The sequence below is a fragment of the Cucurbita moschata genome, unplaced genomic scaffold (assembly GCF_002738365.1).
Source record: "Cucurbita moschata cultivar Rifu unplaced genomic scaffold, Cmos_1.0 Cmo_Scf00043, whole genome shotgun sequence".
NCBI lineage: Eukaryota > Viridiplantae > Streptophyta > Magnoliopsida > Cucurbitales > Cucurbitaceae > Cucurbita > Cucurbita moschata.
Genome location: NW_019268559.1, coordinates 1,731,810 through 1,751,243, shown reverse-complemented (window position 1 = coordinate 1,751,243; position 19,434 = coordinate 1,731,810). Strand labels below are relative to the sequence as shown.

The 19,434-nt window shown below is 36.1% G+C and overlaps 4 protein-coding genes across 9 annotated transcripts; 1 reads left to right on the top strand and 3 right to left on the bottom strand.

The window, feature by feature from the left end:
• The first annotated feature begins 287 nt into the window (after positions 1–287).
• Positions 288–7,207, top strand: LOC111433678 (phosphoinositide phosphatase SAC7-like). The gene is made up of 21 exons (XM_023070823.1): positions 288–688; positions 786–955; positions 1,106–1,189; positions 2,383–2,510; positions 2,596–2,687; positions 2,860–2,917; positions 3,052–3,108; positions 3,200–3,233; positions 3,387–3,467; positions 3,983–4,089; positions 4,517–4,603; positions 4,687–4,764; positions 4,883–4,953; positions 5,039–5,137; positions 5,307–5,406; positions 5,557–5,665; positions 5,817–5,889; positions 6,213–6,306; positions 6,400–6,492; positions 6,610–6,676; positions 6,768–7,207. Exons 2-21 carry the CDS (start codon positions 808–810, stop codon positions 6,896–6,898), a joined length of 1,791 nt encoding a protein of 596 aa, XP_022926591.1. The 5' UTR covers positions 288–688; positions 786–807; the 3' UTR covers positions 6,899–7,207.
• Positions 7,208–8,819: 1,612 nt separating this feature from the next.
• On the bottom strand, positions 8,820–10,986 carry LOC111433681 (heterogeneous nuclear ribonucleoprotein H2-like). 5 transcript variants are annotated; one of them, XM_023070829.1, is made up of 3 exons: positions 10,871–10,986; positions 10,739–10,782; positions 8,820–9,791 (listed from the first exon to the last, which is right to left on the bottom strand). In XM_023070829.1, exons 2-3 carry the CDS (start codon positions 10,753–10,755, stop codon positions 9,017–9,019), a joined length of 792 nt encoding a protein of 263 aa, XP_022926597.1. In that variant the 5' UTR covers positions 10,756–10,782; positions 10,871–10,986; the 3' UTR covers positions 8,820–9,016. The 5 variants fall into 5 exon arrangements, with proteins under 5 accessions (XP_022926597.1, XP_022926600.1, XP_022926596.1 ...); XM_023070832.1 differs by having other exon boundaries at positions 8,820–9,702; XM_023070828.1 differs by having other exon boundaries at positions 10,877–10,986.
• Positions 10,987–12,279: 1,293 nt separating this feature from the next.
• LOC111433679 (SRSF protein kinase 1-like) lies at positions 12,280–15,423 on the bottom strand. Of its 2 annotated transcripts, XM_023070824.1 has the most exons (5): positions 15,227–15,423; positions 14,823–15,098; positions 13,474–14,259; positions 13,032–13,079; positions 12,634–12,954 (listed from the first exon to the last, which is right to left on the bottom strand). In XM_023070824.1, exons 2-5 carry the CDS (start codon positions 15,000–15,002, stop codon positions 12,634–12,636), a joined length of 1,335 nt encoding a protein of 444 aa, XP_022926592.1. In that variant the 5' UTR covers positions 15,003–15,098; positions 15,227–15,423. The 2 variants fall into 2 exon arrangements, with proteins under 2 accessions (XP_022926594.1, XP_022926592.1); XM_023070826.1 differs by lacking the exon at positions 15,227–15,423 and having other exon boundaries at positions 12,280–12,954; positions 14,823–15,002.
• Positions 15,424–18,075: 2,652 nt separating this feature from the next.
• On the bottom strand, positions 18,076–18,666 carry LOC111433682 (54S ribosomal protein L19, mitochondrial-like). The gene has a single exon (XM_023070833.1). The coding sequence runs from the start codon at positions 18,624–18,626 to the stop codon at positions 18,159–18,161; it is 468 nt and encodes a 155-aa protein (XP_022926601.1). The 5' UTR covers positions 18,627–18,666; the 3' UTR covers positions 18,076–18,158.
• Between the last annotated feature and the right edge of the window lie 768 nt (positions 18,667–19,434).

Sequence of the window (19,434 nt, the reverse complement as noted above, 5' to 3'; positions counted from 1 at the left end):
AATGAGTATAGAAATGAACCGAAATCACATTTGAATGAAAGTGATAGTGAGGATAGGATGACAACGAAAGTCACCGCTTACACCAATAAAGAACACATTTGTTTTTTTGATGGTTCGATCATAAAACTTTATAGTTAAATATTTGTAAAATTTTTAAAAAATTAAAGGTATTTGATGATTTTTTTTAAAAAAATAATTTTCTTTTTGAAGTTTAGGGTTATTTTTTAATATTAATTTAGTATATAAAAAATAAAATAAAAATTAAAAAGTGAAGTATAGAGCGTTGAGATCCAATCCCACCGCGACGTGAAGAGGGTGGGAGCTCCGTCGATGGTGGTGGGTCGCACGCCCGCGAAGAACAATGTGGCTTTCCTTCTAACATTTGTCCGATACTTCAGGAAAGGTCGTTACCCCATCCTTCACTCTAACCTTAAATTCAGTTAAACAATCGAGAGCATTCCGCCCGAAAACGGAATTCTTTTTCCAATACCCAATTTATAGTAAAGAGAATCAAACAAGCTTCAGCAGCTCAATTTCTCACCTCCATTGCTTCATCTTCTTCTACTTTCTGGATCGGACCTCTCTCCACGAGAGGATCTTTTTGTTTTTTTGTTTCCTCTTGATTTTAGCGTTTCTTCATCTTCTACCTGATCTTAGATTAAAAGGGTTCCAAAGCATCGTTTAATCGGTATGGCTTGGTGATTTAAGTATTGGTTTGATTGACTGTATTTATGTTTTTGTTGTGCGTGGATTTTTGGTTACTGGGTATCTGATTCTTTTGTTAGTGGGTTGAGTTGGAACCAAATAATGATGGAGAAGACAGATTCTGCACAGAAGTTGTATACACGCATGCGATTATGGGAATTTCCAGATCAGTATGTTATAGAGCCGACTGATGGCTCTTGTGGTTCGTCTTTGTCAGTTAGTCGTGTCGATGGATCTATGAAACTTATAGGTTCGTGATGGGATTTTTACCCTTTTTTTTTTTTGCCTGGATTGAATTGAATTGCTTGTTCACATTTGACTTTTTGATATTTCGGCATTTCTTGATTTTGTTGATTCTGAATGTTTACTGAGTCGGCAATTTTCCTCTTTGCTGCTTCAGAAGAGCTTCCTCAATGCAGCTCTGTCAGGGTTCCAAAGATAAGGACAATTTTTGGAGTGATTGGCATGCTGAAACTGTTAGCAGGTGACAATTCTCGAGAAGTTTTATTCATATCTTCTTAACGTGGAAATTTGGGTTCTATTTTTTAGTTCAATGGTAAATGATTCGAGTTTTCATTATACAATCTTCTACCATGTCTCTGTTTTTCCATATTTGTTTGCATTTGTGATTGTGAAAGTTGAATCGTGTTGGCTAAGAATGGTTGACGCAAGAGGATATAAAAATACCGTATTTTCGAGGATTTAGACCTTTCATGGAGAACAAATCTGTAGAGAACGTTTCTTTGCTTGAACCTTTTTTTAATTTGTAAATCATTTTGGAAGCAGAATCTAAATGGAGAGAGTTTCTAGCTTCTGGTGAACCGGTGATCTGCTAATACTTGGAGTGAGGTCTAGGTATTCCTTGCTTGGATGAAGCTGAGAAATAAATAGAAGTATTGCAGAACGCAATCCACAAAGAAAATGAGAGGGTTTGGGATAGAGCCTTAATTTGAAATATTCCTTAGATAAGCAATTTTTAGAACTTTAAGTATATTTTTACTCAAAACACTGCAAAATGCTCTCTTATATTGATGTTTTTCCAATAACATCTTGCATCACGTGTGGCGGCCATTGGATAGTTTCTCGTTTGAATGTCTGAAGTCCACCTTCAGACCATGAAAGTTGGACTCGCAATCATAATTTTTAAATTGCTACTTAAAGTTCGTAAATTTGATCTTATCCTAGGCAAAATTGTATATGCTCACGTATTTTACTCTATTTAGAAGAATATAATTCTCAAAGTAAATATGGGAATCAGGAGGATTGATTCATATTACTATTTTATTAAGCAAACATTGTCTCCATTATGAGGGTTCCAAATGTATTCAGAGCTCAGTTTTCCATATCTCATACTTGTCGTCACTTATTCTCAAAAATTGTATATGCTCACGTATTTTACTCTATTTAGAAGAATATAATTCTCAAAGTAAATATGGGAATCAGGAGGATTGATTCATATTATTATTCCTAGTAAGTAAACATTGTCTCCATTATGAGGTTTCCAAATGTATTCAGAGCTCAGTTTTCCATATCTCATACTTGTATTCAGCCATCCAGTGATTTCTTTTGCTGCATCCATGTGATTCTTTGAGAATCAATGTATGGTCAGCCATATTGTCATTTTCTTCATTAAGCTGCTCACGTAATTAGATGTCCTGCTATGTCTGCCATTTTCAGGGTCATATTTAATTGTCATTACTGACCGTGAGAGCGTGGGGTCTTATTTGGGGCATCCAATCTTTAGAATTTCATCCTTGAAAGTTTTTCCATGTGATCATTCAGTAAACAGTTCTCCTGTGGAACAGGTAAGACTATTGTTTGTTTTTTTTATAACACAGTAATAAACTGACTATATCATTTCAACAAAACTAATTAGACGATCTCTTGCAGAAAAAGATGGAGGCGGAGTTTTCTGGACTCTTGAATGTTGCAGAGAAGACTCCTGGTCTCTATTTTTCATATGATACCAATTTAACCCTGAGGTGAAGTTCTTTCCTAATCGGTCGTATCTTTTGTATTTATTTGTTGCCGTGACTCTGAATCCAGATGAATTATAAAAACCAAAAGGGTTCATATACAAAATGGGTTAACCATTGCTTGAAATAATTATCTCTGTATCTTTCTCTCTATTCATTTGTTTCTGTTTGGTTGCAGCGCACAAAGATTGCATGCTTTAGGTGATGAATCAAAGTTACTACCCTTATGGAGACAGGTTAGGCCGCATTTTGATTCTAATTTTTTGGTCTTCTGTTGTCAATATTGTTCAGCCCAGTTATATTGTTGATTTCCAGTGTCTTAAATTGCAAAGAATTAGGGGTTTTATTAACAAATTTTTCTTGCCTGCAGGCAGAACCAAGATTTCTTTGGAACAATTACTTGTTGGAAGTACTCATCGACAGCAAGGTTGGACTGCTGGAGATTTAGTTGTTATCTGTTCTCCCTTCCCTGACACCCTGGAGTTCTCTCTGTTAATATTTATTTTTTCATTTTGCAGCTTGATCCATATTTACTTCCTGTTATCCAAGGCAGTATCCTTACCTAATTATCAACTCAGTCCTTTTAGCTATGGATGCATGTGAATGGGGTTATGCAGATTGTTTTCCTTAGTCTAAATTTTGCATGAACATATTTGAAGCATCTGTTGTCATCCTCTGGGTAGTCTTTCCTTAATAGATTGTTAGGCTTCCAGAACTTTCAGGCTGCTATTGGAAAAGATATCGTTGATGTAACTCTGATTGCTCGTAGATGCACAAGGAGAACAGGTATTCCTTGTTTATTTAATTGAAACTGCAATTTTTACTTATTTAGAGTACTCTTTGTTTCTTTATTTATTTTTTAAAAAAATTGAAGAATATGATTAAAGCTAGACTAGAGTATGAACATGCGTTGGTAGGTTTTGTTGCTGATCCGGAGTGTTCTTTTTCCTGTGTTCTGTTAAGTTCTCAATTGTTCCAAAAGGAAAAACACTAACATAGAACTGATGAGGCAAATGGATTTTCACTCTGGCTTTGAATCTTTGAAGCATTGTGTTGAGTGTTGGCTCTCTTCCTTCAAAATTGATGAATGAAATACCTGAGTTGAATATTCCAGCGTCGGTGTCCAAGTTTGACTTAATGTTGCCAAACGCCATAATAATATTTTTAAAATATTTTGATCATAAGGGGAAGGAAAAAAAGGCATGCTCTAGTACATGGTGCACCCTTTTCCAAAATGTTAATTCATCAATAGCTAGCAGTTGAAAGTTATCACATGGTTATTGACCTGCCTATTCTGAAAGGAACTCGACTGTGGAGAAGAGGAGCCGACTCTGATGGATATGTTGCTAATTTTGTGGAAAGTGAGCAAATTGTTCAATTGAATGGATTCACAGCATCATTTGTTCAGGTAACACTTCACTTAGACCATTAACACACACACACACACACACACATTGAAAATAATGTAATAATTACTGAATAGTTGAAAAATTCTTGGTAGTCTTATTACAAAACTAAGGAAATGAAAATTATTATTATTATTATTATTTTTTTATCAATAATGTTTAATAATTCAAAGTTTCAGTTTATAAGAAAAAAGTTATTGATATAGTTTTAGTAGTATATCATTTTGCATTTTAAACATAACATTAATTATATCTCAAATGACAAATGAGAAGTTGGAATTTTAATGTTCATACATTGATCAAAACTGATCATAATCTAGACCAATCCTAGGATGCAGAGTGATTCTTAATATTTTACTTGGAATGTCTTCTAGATCTTTATACAGCATCTCTGACTTTACAACTCACCTTTGACAATGGATTTTGTAGATTCGGGGATCAATTCCATTGCTTTGGGAGCAAATTGTTGATTTGACATACAAGCCCAAATTTGAATTAGTGAAAACTGAAGAATTTGTGAGCTTCTTTTGTTGCTTGGTGTTATTCATCAGATATTGAGTTCTATAGTTTTTATTGATTGGTTATTGTATTGCTTCCAGCCTCGAATAGCCGAGCGGCATTTTCTCGATTTAAGGAAGAAGTATGGGGCTGTCTTGGCTGTTGATCTTGTCAACACGGTGATTCCCTGGTTATCTATTTCTGTTTTCTTTTTGGTGTTTGTATCATTGCATTCATGCATCTATTTAGCAATCTAATTAAAATGGCCAATATTTTATCACCTTTTTCTGTTATCAGCATGGAGCTGAGGGGCGTTTGAGCGAAAAATTCGCAAGTGCCTCGCAACATGTTACCGGTGATGATGTAAGGTAAAATCTTCTACCTTTTCCTATTTATATTAAATTTGGAGCTTATCATCATTCACCCATAATGAGAGCTAAAACGTTGTTTCAGATACCTGCATTTTGATTTCCATCAAATCTGCGGGCATGTTCATTTTGAGCGCCTCTCGATCCTTTATGAACAAATCTCAGACTTCCTTGATCAAAATGGGTCAGTTCTCTTCATCTCTCGCTCTTCTACGTTTCATGGATTATGAAATAAGCTTTTTCTTCCATTTTCATTGTCAGGCACTCTGTTCCCATCATTTGGAAGCTTTATTGAGCTGCTAAAAATTAGTCCCCCTTTGACACAATGTTTATTTACTGTTTGGAATATGTAGGTACATGTTATTGAATGAACATGGTGAGAAAATGAAGGAACAGCTTGGAGTTGTGAGGACCAATTGTATTGATTGCTTGGACCGCACAAATGTTACGCAGGTAGCTTAGCTGACAAGGGTTGGTGAACGATGAAATGAGCCATATGAACTTAACGCCCCAAAAATTTTTCATTACATTGAATATAATTGATTGAAAAGATTTTCATTTTGCAATTGTTTTGTTAGTATTTATGTTATAATACGTTTGCAGAGTATGATAGCCCGAAAGATATTGGAATCTCAACTCAGGAGACTTGGAATTTTTGCTGCTGAAGAAACCATTAGCTCACATCCGAACCTCGATGATAGCTTTAAAATCAGTGAGTCAATTCAGCATCCCATTCTGGCTTATTTACTCACTGAAGTTTGAAGATGTTATTGTGTTTACTGCTAGCTTTCATTTTTCATTGGAAGTGTTAGGCTTAATCTATCCATGTATTTTATCTGTACTTTGCTGTTTTTTTTATTCAGTTTGGGCTAATCATGGAGATGATATAAGCACACAATATTCCGGCACTCCCGCGTTGAAAGGAGATTTTGTTAGGTACTCCTACCTCACTTTCGGTTCAATTCTTTTGCTAAGCATTCACATCTAGTCTTTTTCTTGCAACATCATGCTGTTTAAGTTGGGCTTGAGCTATTACAAATTGTATCAAAGCTAGATACAGTGGATTATGAGATCCCACATCGGTTGGAGAGGGGAACAAAACATTCCTTATAAGAGTGTGGAAACCTCTCGGGTTTAAAACCGTGAGGCTGACGGTCGTAACGGGCTGAAAGCAGACAATATCTGTTAGCGGTGGGTTTGGGCATGTGAATTTTTTGTTATATTTTTGTTTTAAATCATTCAATGTGATTTGGTTGAAGATATGGCCAACGGACGATTCAGGGGATCTTGAAGGATGGTTGGAATGCTCTCCTACGTTATTATTTGAATAACTTTGTTGATGGAACAAAACAGGTAGGATCCATTTTCATCTTCATTTTAGAGAGATACTTCGTTAAGCTTACAACCTTTTCAATTGACTTCAAATGCACTCTGGCTTTTGTGAAGGATGCTATTGATCTCTTGCAAGGACACTATATCGTTTCGGTTAGTCGGGATTTGACTCCCACAACTCAAAAGGGAGGCTTAGAAGCTGTAGCGGTGAGTGATATTGAAAATGGCAGTGCTCATTCAAAGGGGGTTGCCAAGCAGCCGACTTAATTTTAGTTTATAAAATGCTTCTTATATACTAACCTCATTTTTACGTCTCTTGCACAGTCCTTCCCACTGGCTTTCTCTCTGGTGTTGACAGGGTTCTTTTTTGCAGCCTTGTCATTAAGACAAGGTGAGTAGAACGTCGAGATGACCGTACTATTTATGACATTATAATCGAAATCTCTACTCACACTTCATTTCGTTTCTCTTCTCTTTTGCAGCTCGCTATGATCTTCGACACTTGTTCTTCTCAATGCTGTGGGCAGGCCTGAGCATAGCTATAGCAGGTTTCGTTAAAGCCAATGGTCGGATTTTCTGCAATCGACCTCGTCTGCACAAACCTCGATCATGATTTTGGTTCCAGAGATTGGCAAATTCGGCCAACCGTTCATTGAAATTCAAAGTTTCTTTCGAAGATTTCCTGTCATTTATAGTCTCTCTTGGTTCCATCTGAAGTGCCAAGTAACTCATTAGGATCACTATCCAGAATGTTACTGCAGTTCCCTTTTCTGATCACTCCTGTTTTCTAGAATATCAGATGTTTTTGTCGTGTCATATCGTATCTGACTTGGAACAATATATACATTTTGGAGATACTATTGTAGCAATTATTCAAACACATTATTGATTGAAAATACCACATTTAACAGAAGTTCCATATGAAAATTGCTGATACAGGTCTTTCAAGAGCTTCATATCAGGTATGTATTAAGAAGTAGCATACGATTCTGTAATAAGTGGTGCAAACTAAACTGATGAGCCCCGCCTTTCTCCAGCTCTCTAAATGGTGCACCCTCAATGAGTAGGAAGAAAGAACATGAAGATCTCATCAAGACCATCAATGGACTTGAATCCTGTTTTCTCTGCATTTTCATTTGAGAATTGTTAATCCAGCATTTGGATTTCTTGGAGCTTCTGTAATTGGAACACCAAATTATTTAGCCAGATCTGATAAAGTAATTCTAGCAGTGTGCTCACTTGTTGCCCTCTTTTTCTTTTCTATATCAACTGGTACTCTCACTTGTTGCCCTCTTTTTCTTTTCTATATCAACGGGTACTCTACCTGGTTTACCAACTTTCATAATAGAGCACAGTTATCTCCTGAAATAATGAGTTCTCTCCATTTTAGAGAGTACGTGAAAGTTAAACCCGATTCATAGGACACTTTAGATATAGCTACTTCATTTTTTATAAGGGTGTGGCCGATTCATAGGACACTTTAGATATAGCTACTTCATTTCTTATAAGGGTGTGGAAAAAACATGGGTAAGAACTTCATTTCTTGTCAAGGTGAAACCTCATTTTTTATAAAACTGTGAGGTTGACAATTACGTAACGGACCAAAATAGACAATATTTGGGCTGACATAATTCTCCGGTAGAAAAACCAGATAAATGACATTCTACATTTGATATGCAACCTTGTTGAAGTTCTGTACGGAATAAAAAGAACGGTCTTTAATCACCCAACTAGTGATGTTTGCTGAATAACAGGACAAAGAGTAGGAAAAAAGAGAAGCAGACTGAGATTCTAATCCAGATTGAGACCATGCATGTGCCAGAAACAACTTAGAAACCTTTCTGGAATGAGCTCGTACAAGAACACATTGAAAACTTAGAAGCCCTTCAGAGGAACTCAGTTTGTTCTTTCATCTTGTTTTCTGTCGTACTAAGATGACAACTTTGAAGAGGTGAAAATCTCAATGAGAGAACAAAGAATGGCCCTAAACTGGTTATATTGTTTAGCTTTTATTTCCCCAAAAGAAGTTTACATTCAAATCTCTACATGAAAGGTAATATCGATTTTGAAAGTTTCAATTCTACCATCTCTTCAACGTTCATACATCAAAGGTATTCCTACTTCTGGTGGATGAGCTAAGTTTCTTATTCCCAGTTCAGACCCTGTTTTTTTTAACTCAAGGAGCTCATTATAAAACCTATTGAAGAGTAATCCTGAATAGCCAGAACATTCTCATACATAATATACATAAGTAAAAATGTACTTAATTCTTTTACTCTTAATATTATCAAAATCTTCCACATATTTAAGCATCTAATCTGAAAATTCTGAAAAGAAAGAAGAAAAAAGAATACACTTAGTCTTCCATGAAAATAAGGATAAAACACCAAAGAGCTGCACAAAGATCCTCACCGCATGAAAGAGAGGTGGCACTTGAATAATTGAGTTTCAGCAACTGTGACCTCCTAGACTTATCTCATTTTCAAGTAAACCCCGCAGAGAAAAGGGTACCTAAATGACAGATGCGTACAATGGGGGAAAGGTCGGTGATTTAACCAAGTTATGAACTCATAGGGCTAACAACTTCAATCTCAAAATGCAGTATCAATTAACTCCACAACGATAAAACGTCATCCTACAAATTTGGAAAATTACAAGAACAGCAAAGCCTCAGTGCAAAAATATAGCAACAGAGAACTTTAGAGACTCCATGACCAAATTACCTACTTACTCACTGTCTTGACCTTGACTCAGCTCTTCTAGCCTCATTTGAGGTTGAAGGAAACAACTCCACATATCTCGACCCAATTGTCATCTTGTCCTTACTCATTGCTCTCTTTGCCTCCTCTTCTGAAGCAAACTCAACGTAAGCCTCACCAGTAGCCTTCCCATCTGGACGGCTTGCAATATGTATCCTATCTTCAGCGAGGTCAAACTCTCCAAAAAACTCAATAATGTCGGATTTTTTCACAGAGAAAGGCAGACCACGCAGCTTCAGTATCTCGGTGTATTCCATCTGGTCCTTGTCGCTGAACCTCTTTTGTCGAGGAGGAGGACTTCCATGGTAGTCGTTATCATAAATGCCCTCATAGTTTACTTCAGCAGCAATAGCATTATAATAATCCTGCCTTTTGCACCTGAAGACTTCTACGTACCTACGCCCCATATTTTGTCGATCCCGTTGCAATGCGAACTCAACTTGCACAGAGCCAGCGAAGACAACAAAGGCCTCTCCCATGAACCGCCCATTCTTGTTGACCAGCAGCACATCCACAATGTCCAGTCCAGCAAAGAACTTGAAAATGTCAATGTCAGAGCAGTTGAAGGGAAGCCCTCTAAGGCGAACCACAGGAAAGGCATGAGTAGGAGGAAAACTCCCATAGCCATATGGTTGAAATCCGACAGTGCTGCTGCTAACTGCGAAGTAGGGATTCGGTTCCATCATTCTTTGTCTTTTTGAGCCGACTTCGTACCCATCCGAAACCCCCCCGCTTCCCAACATTGCCCTTCATTTACCAACCCAGAAAAGAAAAGGAAAATCCCCACTCAACCAAGTTAATAAAACCAAGCCCAACCTATACCTCTAAAACCTATTGGTGTGCGCGATTTATGGTCAATTAAGTTACATGCTATTACCACTCCTATAAACAAATCAATTTAACTGTATATGGAATAAATAATTACTTCAAAAAGTAGCAGCAAAAAGTCATTTTGAGGCTCAATGAACATCTACTCATCAAGTAGTAAAAAATGTTTGTCCCATATTTATACCAAGATAAGCACTCAATTTAAAGTAAAAACTATAAATGAGAACACTAATAAACCAACAAAATCACAAAAACTTCAAAGTTTCACAGTGGTATAGAAAAGAGAGAGCTCATGAGACACTGCTCAAAATTCAAATTATTGCTATCTGGTTGAAACTGAGAAACAAAATCAAATCCTAACATGACCCAGATATATGCCATTATGTGACAAGACTCCAGATAATCTACCTGATCCAAGGAAGGGCTAGAAAAGCCACGGCTAGGATGAGTTTATTCTAAAGTTTAAATTTAAAGAGGAGATATTCATGCAAAGAACATGCAACAAATGGAAGGCTTTATAAATCGCACGTTCTTTTTCTTTAAACACTTAATTGAAACTATATTACCAAAGGATATTGTTTTTCAAGAATATGTTCTACTGGAAACCCCATTAGGCAGTGTTTGCATACAATCAAAACACCTAAAAGAAGCGGAGGAGAATAACAGAGGAACTCATTCCTCGATCCCCAAGCCCTCAATCTAAAACACGCAATTTCAGGCAGAATCCATCAAAACCCCAGATATTCCAACGGAACAACAAAACAAATAATCCAGCGGAACGTCAGAAGAAACACAACAACAGAGAAACAAAACCAGAAAGCCCGACTGGGAAGAGACAGAAACAAGGTCAAAATTTCTCGACTTACCCTCTAGGTCCGTACATGATTGTCTGCAATCTCCAAAAGCTACTCTGATAATCGAACGAAAAGGAGTAAATTGGAGGGATTGTGAATAAGAAAGGAGTGGATTCAACGGGAAAAAGAATGGAAGAAACAAACCCTAACCAAGATTACGGAGGATGCTGAACTTCGATTCGCCTCCCGATTCCACCACCCAAATTGAACAAAAACGACACGATCTCTCTCTCTCTAACCCTAAACGATACCCAACTAGGTTACACTTTTAAATTCCGCTCTTTAATAACATTGACTGCCGATCCTAAATTACATAAATACCCTTATTTGCCCTTATATGGTACTGCCAACCATTCCTTCATATTTTACCCCAATTTGGAATTTACAGTTCCGATAAATATCTTCCATATATATATATATATATATATATTATTTATTTATATTACTATTTAATTAAATATGTTAACCTATAAATTTAGTTGTTAACTTTCAAATTTAATGTTTATTTGGGGAACTCTATTAATAAATTTTAAGTTTTAAATTTTAGTATTTTAGTATTTTAGTCTTTCAATTTTATTTTTTTTTTGTTAGGTTTTTAATTAATTATTTTCAAATTAATTTATCTATTATATATAAACTTAAATTTTATATAATAAAATTTTAATTTTAATTTTGTGTCTATCTATAAAAAAAAATTATATTTATAATTGAAACCAAATTAACATTTTTTTTTGTCATATTTATAATTTTAACTTTTAAAATAATAATAATCAACTATCATAATTGTAATATGATTTCAATATTTCTAACTTTAATTTCAAATTTGATTTTATAGTAAAATATTAATGTTCTATTTTTTATATAAAAACTAAAATATTAACAAATAGATAAATTATAATTGTAAATTAAAAGGTTAAATAATCCCTTATTAGTATGATTATCAATTAATTAATATTTTAGTTACAATATTATTTATTTTATATCCATTAGAATTATTAAAATAAAATTATTTTATATTTTAAAATCTCATAATAATTAATTAACCTATTCAGTAAACTCGAGTATAGTTCAATTAATTAAGTAGAGCTTCAAATTAGAAGAAAAATATTTGAATCCCGGTCTAAAAAATCTTTTAACAATATAATTAGTTAATGAACTTGTTCAAAGATTAAATATCTGGTAACAAAATGAAATTTATTGGAAAAATCCAAATCATATTTTAGCACCATTTACTTGTTACAAAAACCATTCAAAATTAATAATTTTAAAGATTTATATTTGAAAAAATAGTAATAAATAAAATTAGTTGGGTCGATAAAGGTTTCATCTTAAAAAATCCGACACGGAGAACAATTTTTATGATTTTCATCTTAACCAATCCAAACCCGAAAACAATCTCTTTTTGAAAACATATGTAAAATGAAAATACGCTTCTAGAATAGGACACGCAATGAATAATAATCACCCGGGTGATCGGAGGGGTCGATAAAGATTCGATATTTGAATACGACAAAAACGACTAGAATGTAACCGAAGAACGAGCATTTAGATGGATGGGTGTAAAGTGAAAGAAATCATATTGATAGCATGTAGAACATATAAATCAGTGATCTTGAGGATGCTTTAGAGCACAGCCCTCACCCCTCCCACCAACAGTTTCTATATCCATACTCGATGATTCACTCACTTGTGTCAATGTCTTGGAAGAACAATATACTAATTTACATGCTGTATTAGTTGATCAAGAATCAAATCATTTTCAAAAATCAAAACAACAAAAAAAATCCACCTGTAACAGGAAGTCAGACGACGACGGTACGACGAACGATCGATCAGACCGAGGAAAGAATCTGAAAACGGTACTGTTGCTCTGCAGTCGAATGCCTCGCCCCCGCCTACCCAGTTCTTCACTTACCCACTCTAATCTGGAGGTTGCTCATTCCAACATTCACCTTTTCGACCTCGGATTTATTCTTCACCTCACTTTGAGTTACGTTCCTCGGATTCAGCCATGGATGCTGCAGGCATTGCTGCGCGGTTGGTCGCTTCTCTGGAGCGAAATCAAGAATGGGACTCAGAAACTCAGCAAAACCTTGAGCATCAGCTTCTGGAAGTTTATATTTCTCGACCAGCAGTCGACTGAGAGGCCAGAATTTCAGCCTCCGAATCCTCTTCAGGTCCCCGTGCCTATCGAAGTAGTCTTTCGATCGAGCGCCTCCTATAGCAATCTGGGTGCCAAGCCAAAACATATGAGAAATGGAAAGCAAGAGGCATTGATACACTATAAGAAGCACAGTTTGCTTACTTTTTTAGGCATCTTTCCAAGAAGTTCCATCATTAATGCAAGATGATCCTGAAAGCAGCACAATGAAGAAGCTAAATATGTGACCAACACAGAAACTTGACAACGGAATGAGATATCAATCGAAGTTTTACCTTCCACATTTCCCCTACTTGCATATAGCAATCAACTAAATGAAGCTCAAAATGCTGCTAAAGATAAAGCATTATCAAACAATCCCTTAACTTTCAAACACGCTCGGTATCCTCATCGTCACAGGCATCGCAATATGTGCATATAGACACACGAATATGATCATTTTTACAAGTTAAGAAAAGAATAGGATAGCATTCCGTTCTATTTCGAACCAGCTAATAATGATAAGTTCCAAAACTACCATATCGCTCGCTCGTATATTCCAAAAATAGCATATTACTTAGGAAATGGTGTTAGCAATCATCCTTACCTCGTCCTCGCTATAGTCTTGTCCAACTTTTGGAGTAAGCATCATATCACCTGTGGCGAGTTCGAAAGCGATGCAACCAAACGACCACATGTCAACCGAGTAGGAATATCCAGACTGCAGTATGACTTCAGGAGCTCGATACTGTCTTGTTTGAATCTCTTCCATGAACTGCTTATCTGCCCAACATGCATTACCAAAATCCACAATCTTGCACCTCAGATCAATACCATCTAGTTTTCTGTCTTCAGGCTTCGGGGACGCTCCTCCCAAAGAAACGGTTCGTTCGGAGATCCTCGACACTGCTCTCCTTGCTCTTCTTTTCAATTTCTTCTCAATAAGATTCATGGTTGCTCCACCAATTGTGTTCCCCTCAGGCCTTTCAAGAATAGGGGCCAGTCCAGATCTTACAGGATCTTTGGTAGGATCAATGGTGGAAAACAGAAGAATATTTTCAGGTTTCAGATCAGTGTGGATAATGCCAAGTTCTCTGTGCAAATAGTCCAGAGCAACCAAAATACATCTGCAGATCTCCCTGACTTTATTCAACTCAAGAACTTTATAACGATTATACTTGATCAACCGAAGTAGGCTATCGCCAAGAAACTCAAGAACCATACACAGATGTTGTCCATTCGGCCCCGCGTGCTTAAAATGATCAATCAGTTGCACAATGCACTTGGAGCTCGAGGGATCGCTTCCCGAAATCGCTGAAAGAACTTCAATTTCATGAAGTGCAGCTTCAGCAAATTGGGGAGCACTTTTCTGGATCTTAAGTGATACATATTTCTAAGAAAAGGACAGGAAAAAAATTACAAAACCAAAACATATAAACTAGAAACAACATTATATGTATAATCTACCAAAGATCAAGCTCAATATAACATATATTAAAGCCTGGGATACCACTTTTCATGGATCTAGATACCTATTTCACTTCATTTCAAACTCTGTTAGGCAAGTTTTTAACTAAGATTATAACTAAGATTGAAGAAAAAAACGGGAACCATCCATAAATGGGAAATGGGGATATGAATCAAAATAGAAACAGTCCAAAAAGAACCCCACATATCAAACACTTTATTGAATTAATGATGATAGGGAAAGAAATCTAAGTAAATGTGAGCTACATCATAAAGATCTAACGACAAATAGAAATGGGTATCGCCGTCCGGATCCAAATAAACTACAAATGTTCATAAATGATCCAAATAAGCTCCTCACAATGCACGAAATCATGAACATTCAAGCAAACCCAATACGAGAAACGAAAAACTGGGACAATCATGGAAAGACGAAAGATCAAAGCAAAGCGATCGAACATATAATGGGGTTAGGGGGAGGAAACGTACAGAGGTGCGAGTATCATAGGCGAGCCAGACGGTGGAGAATTGACCCCAACCCAGCTTTCTCTGAGCAACATAGCGGCCGCCGGCGAAATGATCGCCGATCCTCACCGCATGGTACCCTCCTTTCCTGTAAGAATCGATTCCCTCATCATCCTCAGACGCCGATGAAGATGAACACGACATGTTGCTAACCCAAAACGTTCAGATCCAATACGATCTTATCTGGGTTTGAAAAGGGTCGATCTGGGAAAGCAAGAATCTCTCTCCTGGGTGGATTTCCTTAATGGGTTGGGATTAAAAAGAAGAAACAAGAAGAGAAATTAAATAGAGAAAAGGGGGGGAAGTTTCCTTGTAAAACAATCACAAGATTGTAAGGTTAATCAAAGATAATTACAAATTATATATACCAAAATCACAGTGAAGTTCTAAAAATTTGATGGATGATTGAATTGAACGGTGGGGTTTGGCGTTGCTCTGGTTGGCTGGCCTTCCCCCACAACTCTCTCTCCACTTTTTACTCTCTGTTGAGCTTTTCAGACCTTCCCTCCTCCTGCGGCAGCTGGTGGCGGGTGGCTCTCCTTCTTTTTGCCTTCCATAACTTTTTTTTGCTTTTAATACTTTTCTCAATCCATTTAACTACCATTACTGTCTTTCATTCAAATTCTCTCTATAATGGGCATGGTTAAGGTGTATTATTAGCCCATCAGTATTAGGTGGTGAGAGATGTTGATTGATAATTATCACACAACTACTTTGTTGTTTCTCATACTTGTGCCATAATCAATCTTCATGATTAGTCTAATCACGTTTAATATTAATATGGTTGAAGATGTTCGTCTTTTATGTTTCGATCTTTGTAGTAAGTTGAGTATGTTGTTCGTTTGGAAGGAGATCATTTTCTTTATCATGGATCATTTTCTTTATCATGAAATTTTTATCCTAAACTTTTGATTTCATTTACACTTTAAACTAAGATAAGTATCGTAGAGTTGAATGTCGTTTAAAGAATTTCGTACTACCAATAAATAATGGACCGTATATTTATTACGATACTATAACACACATGTAAATTTATTGGATTGGGTGGCTACTTCAATTATGATAATGTAGACAAAAGTTTAGGAGAATGTGTAGCAATTACAAGAATAATGGTTTAAATAATTAAAATTATGACTTACATTAGGAAATCATGTGCATTAAAGATTTTGTAATAACTTAAAGTTGTGTTAACTTTTAGGTCAATGTTTTGCTTTCAATTATTTTATCTCTGCTTGGATCTCAGTGGAAGCATTTTGTCTTTTATTTCTTCTCTCTTTTATTGTGTTTTTATGAGCTATATCGAAAAAGTGCGAGCTTCAGAGCTTCAAAGTTAAACGTTTCTAGATTAGACTAAATTTATGGAATTTTCCTAAAAAATATGCAAGTGGTGACAAAATATACTAAAAGGATTAGTACAGGTCTATGGAAATAGTTCTCGCTGTTAAAAATACTTTAAGATAACATAACATGACCATGTCGTAGGAGATGCAGAGGAAGGGACCACCGGATATTGAATTTGGACTCCAAATCCTAATAGAAATCCTCGGTGTAATCAGCAGGTAATATGAAATTATCTCAAACAAGGCTGACAACACCTAAGTCGAAAAAGATAAAGAGAAATGAAACAAGTTAAGTGTTCTAATATTTTCAAAGGTTTATATCCAATTGGTCAAAGCATTGGGTTGAGTAAGATGACTTAAACAGTGGGGGTGGAACTAATCTATCCCATAATGGAGACTTGTGATGAATCCATTTTGGTTTTTTCTTGTGCCTAATTTCTTATGATCTGATCATATCCTCAGAGATTGCTGGTGCCATTTAGAAAAAAGGTGAAAACCGACAATCTTGAAGCAATAATACACAATCAATCACACACATTTCAACAACTCACATCAAAGGGAAGATAAGAATGAACTTGCTACAAGAATCAAACAGGAAACTGCACATTAAAATTCTTGAATTACTCCACAGGATAAGCAGTGAAGAAAAGAAACCATGATACCAACCAATTGTTTATCATTCTTTATTCATAAGATTAAGATTGAGAAACTTTCACGTCCCACATTGGTTGGAGAGGGGAACGAAACAAGGGCGTGGAAGCCTCTCTCTAATTGACACGTTTTAAAACCTTGAGAGAAAATCCGAAAGGAAAATCTCAAAGAGGACATTATCTGCTAGGGGTGAGCTTGGACTGTTATAGCCTAGAAGAGCTATCATCGTTAGAGTAAGGGGTAGGTTGGAGAATGGTGAAACATGTTACATTAGCATAAACCAAAATAGCAAACCCTAAGTCCCCTATTCAACATGCTACACCAAACTTTTGATGACCCATGGTGTCTAATCATAAATGAGGGCCAAATGAACAAGTCAGAGTTGTTACCACCTGACCAAGCAAAGAATACAATACCAATTTAATGATGTAGGGCAAGTCATGAAGCACAGCCATAACACCTAAAAATGACAAATCCAGGTGAACTGGAGTGAGGGTAGAAAATCAATGCATTGTTCTTGTAGAGTTGATATCCAAAGACACAGTAAGCCATAAGTTTACATCAGAATTCAATGCATAATGATCACCTACTAACTTAAGATTAGTCAACATGCTGCTTGGCCTAGACACTCATAGAAATTGGGGAAAAAAATTACACCATTTTCCGCTTTTCTTTCCAATATTCCAACCAATTGGCCTAACCCACAATAATACAGTGAGATCGTAAGTCGATGGGAGAGGGAAACGAAACATTTCTTATAAGGATGTAGAAACCTCTCCCTAGTAGATGCGTTCTAAAACCTTGAGATGAAGCCCGACAGGAAAAGCTTAAAGAAAACAATCATCTAATCAGTTGCAGGTGAACGACAACCAAGCATAGCTTCACAAAGACAATCCAATTCAGTATTTTACACCAGTGATATCAAATTGGGAGAAGTTAATAACTGGCTAATGCAAGCAAAGGCAACACATCAGTGATCAAAATGAAATCAGTTCACGTCTTACAAATTAGCTATAGTCCCATAACAAAATTGCATCTCTCGTGATCAAAATTAACTTTTCTTCCAAGAGAGATGGCTACATTTAGCAATTGTCCAAGCCCCCCTTTCCTTGAAATTCACAAGTAACTCGATGGAATTAATTCAACTTCTATCAAAAACTAAATATATCAGCAGAATAGATTACGGACTTAGCATACAAAGTAACATTCAGTCACAGTAAGAAGAATGAGGTCACTGAAAAAAATTCTCAATTTGAGGCGATATACTGAAGAAGAAAGGGAGAAAACCCCCAAAAATTTAGGAATTGCATTAATCCAATTCCTTAACAACCTTAATTCCCATGTTATTGGCAGTGCCGATAATGGACTTACAAATGGACTCTAATGGCATGTACTGGCAATAAGGATCGGACTGCTTGACTTTCGCGATCTCGTAAATGTGCTTGAGGGAAAGCGTGGAGGCGACCACATGGCCTGGGCGGCCGCTCTCAGACTCGATCCCGGCGGATTTCTTCAGGTACCAAGTGACCGACGGCGACTTGACGGTGAACTCGAAGGTGTTGTCCTTAAAAGCCGTGATGGTGACGGCCATGGGTGTGTCCGCCTTGTACTTCTGAGTTCGGGCAGTGAAATCCTTGCAGAAGGCCATCAGATTCAGCCGGTACTTACCAAGCGCCGGACCCACCGGTGGCGCTGGCCGAGCTCCGCCGGCAGGGACAGTGAGCCTGATGGTGGCGGCGACGGGTCGCCTAGTTAGGATCTCTTTCAAAGTGGCCATGGCTGTTCGCGGGAACCTTTTTTTCCACGTGGAGTCTGTTCATGAAATGGGACAAGTGGCCAGATGGATTAAATTTTACTGAAAAGGAAGGGTCAATAAAAGTGATAAATGGGCTGAAATTGTAGGCCCACGGCCCACTATCAATTTTACTTTTATTTTTTGTGCTATAATTTAAAATATTAAAATTTATAATTTTTTTTTTCATTTTCAGAGTATAATATTAAGAAATAAATTTTTAATAAAAATAAATATCTTATAATTCTATATATTAATACTACTTGAATTTTAGATTTTTTTCTTCTAATATAATTAAATTAAATTTACAAAAACTATGTAAATTTCATTATACATTATAATTAAATGTCAAAATATAATGAAAATTGCGATTATTGGATATTTTTGCTACAACATTTTGATGCTCCGACGTTTTTTTATTCGAAAAATCACACTTTTATTATTAAATAATTTTAGAAAATTAAATTATCTAAATATATTAAAACCGAGATCTACACCCGACACGGATTTAAGAAATTTAGGCTATCTAACTCTATTAAATATATCCAAACTCGAGTCTGCCACTTTACAAACACCCTCTAAAAATTTCTTATAGTTTGAACCGACAGTTTTATGTCTCATGGATCATTAAACATTTAATAATTATCCTTGATGTTTTATGTCATTGAACTAATATAATTTAGAACACAAAGTTCAAAGTTTTGAACTTTTTGGTCACTTTTTATATTTCAAGATCTATTTAATGTTTTAACTTTTAAGGAATATTTGTAAGTTGATTCCATACGAGGGTGCA

Bases quoted from the DNA above. Each gene is read 5' to 3' on its own strand.
- LOC111433682 (XM_023070833.1), bottom strand. From the start codon at position 18,626: ATGGCCACTTTGAAAGAGATCCTAACTAGGCGACCCGTCGCCGCCACC.
- LOC111433679 (XM_023070824.1), bottom strand. From the start codon at position 15,002: ATGTCGTGTTCATCTTCATCGGCGTCTGAGGATGATGAGGGAATCGAT. The intron at 13,080-13,473 runs GTAAGGATGATT...TGCTGCTTTCAG, and splicing joins AAGACTATAGCGAGGACGAG to GATCATCTTGCATTAATGAT. The intron at 12,955-13,031 runs GTAAGCAAACTG...CTTGGCACCCAG, and splicing joins TTGGAAAGATGCCTAAAAAA to ATTGCTATAGGAGGCGCTCG.
- LOC111433678 (XM_023070823.1), top strand. From the start codon at position 808: ATGATGGAGAAGACAGATTCTGCACAGAAGTTGTATACACGCATGCGA. The intron at 4,604-4,686 runs GTGAGCTTCTTT...TATTGCTTCCAG, and splicing joins TAGTGAAAACTGAAGAATTT to CCTCGAATAGCCGAGCGGCA. The intron at 4,765-4,882 runs GTGATTCCCTGG...TTCTGTTATCAG, and splicing joins CTGTTGATCTTGTCAACACG to CATGGAGCTGAGGGGCGTTT.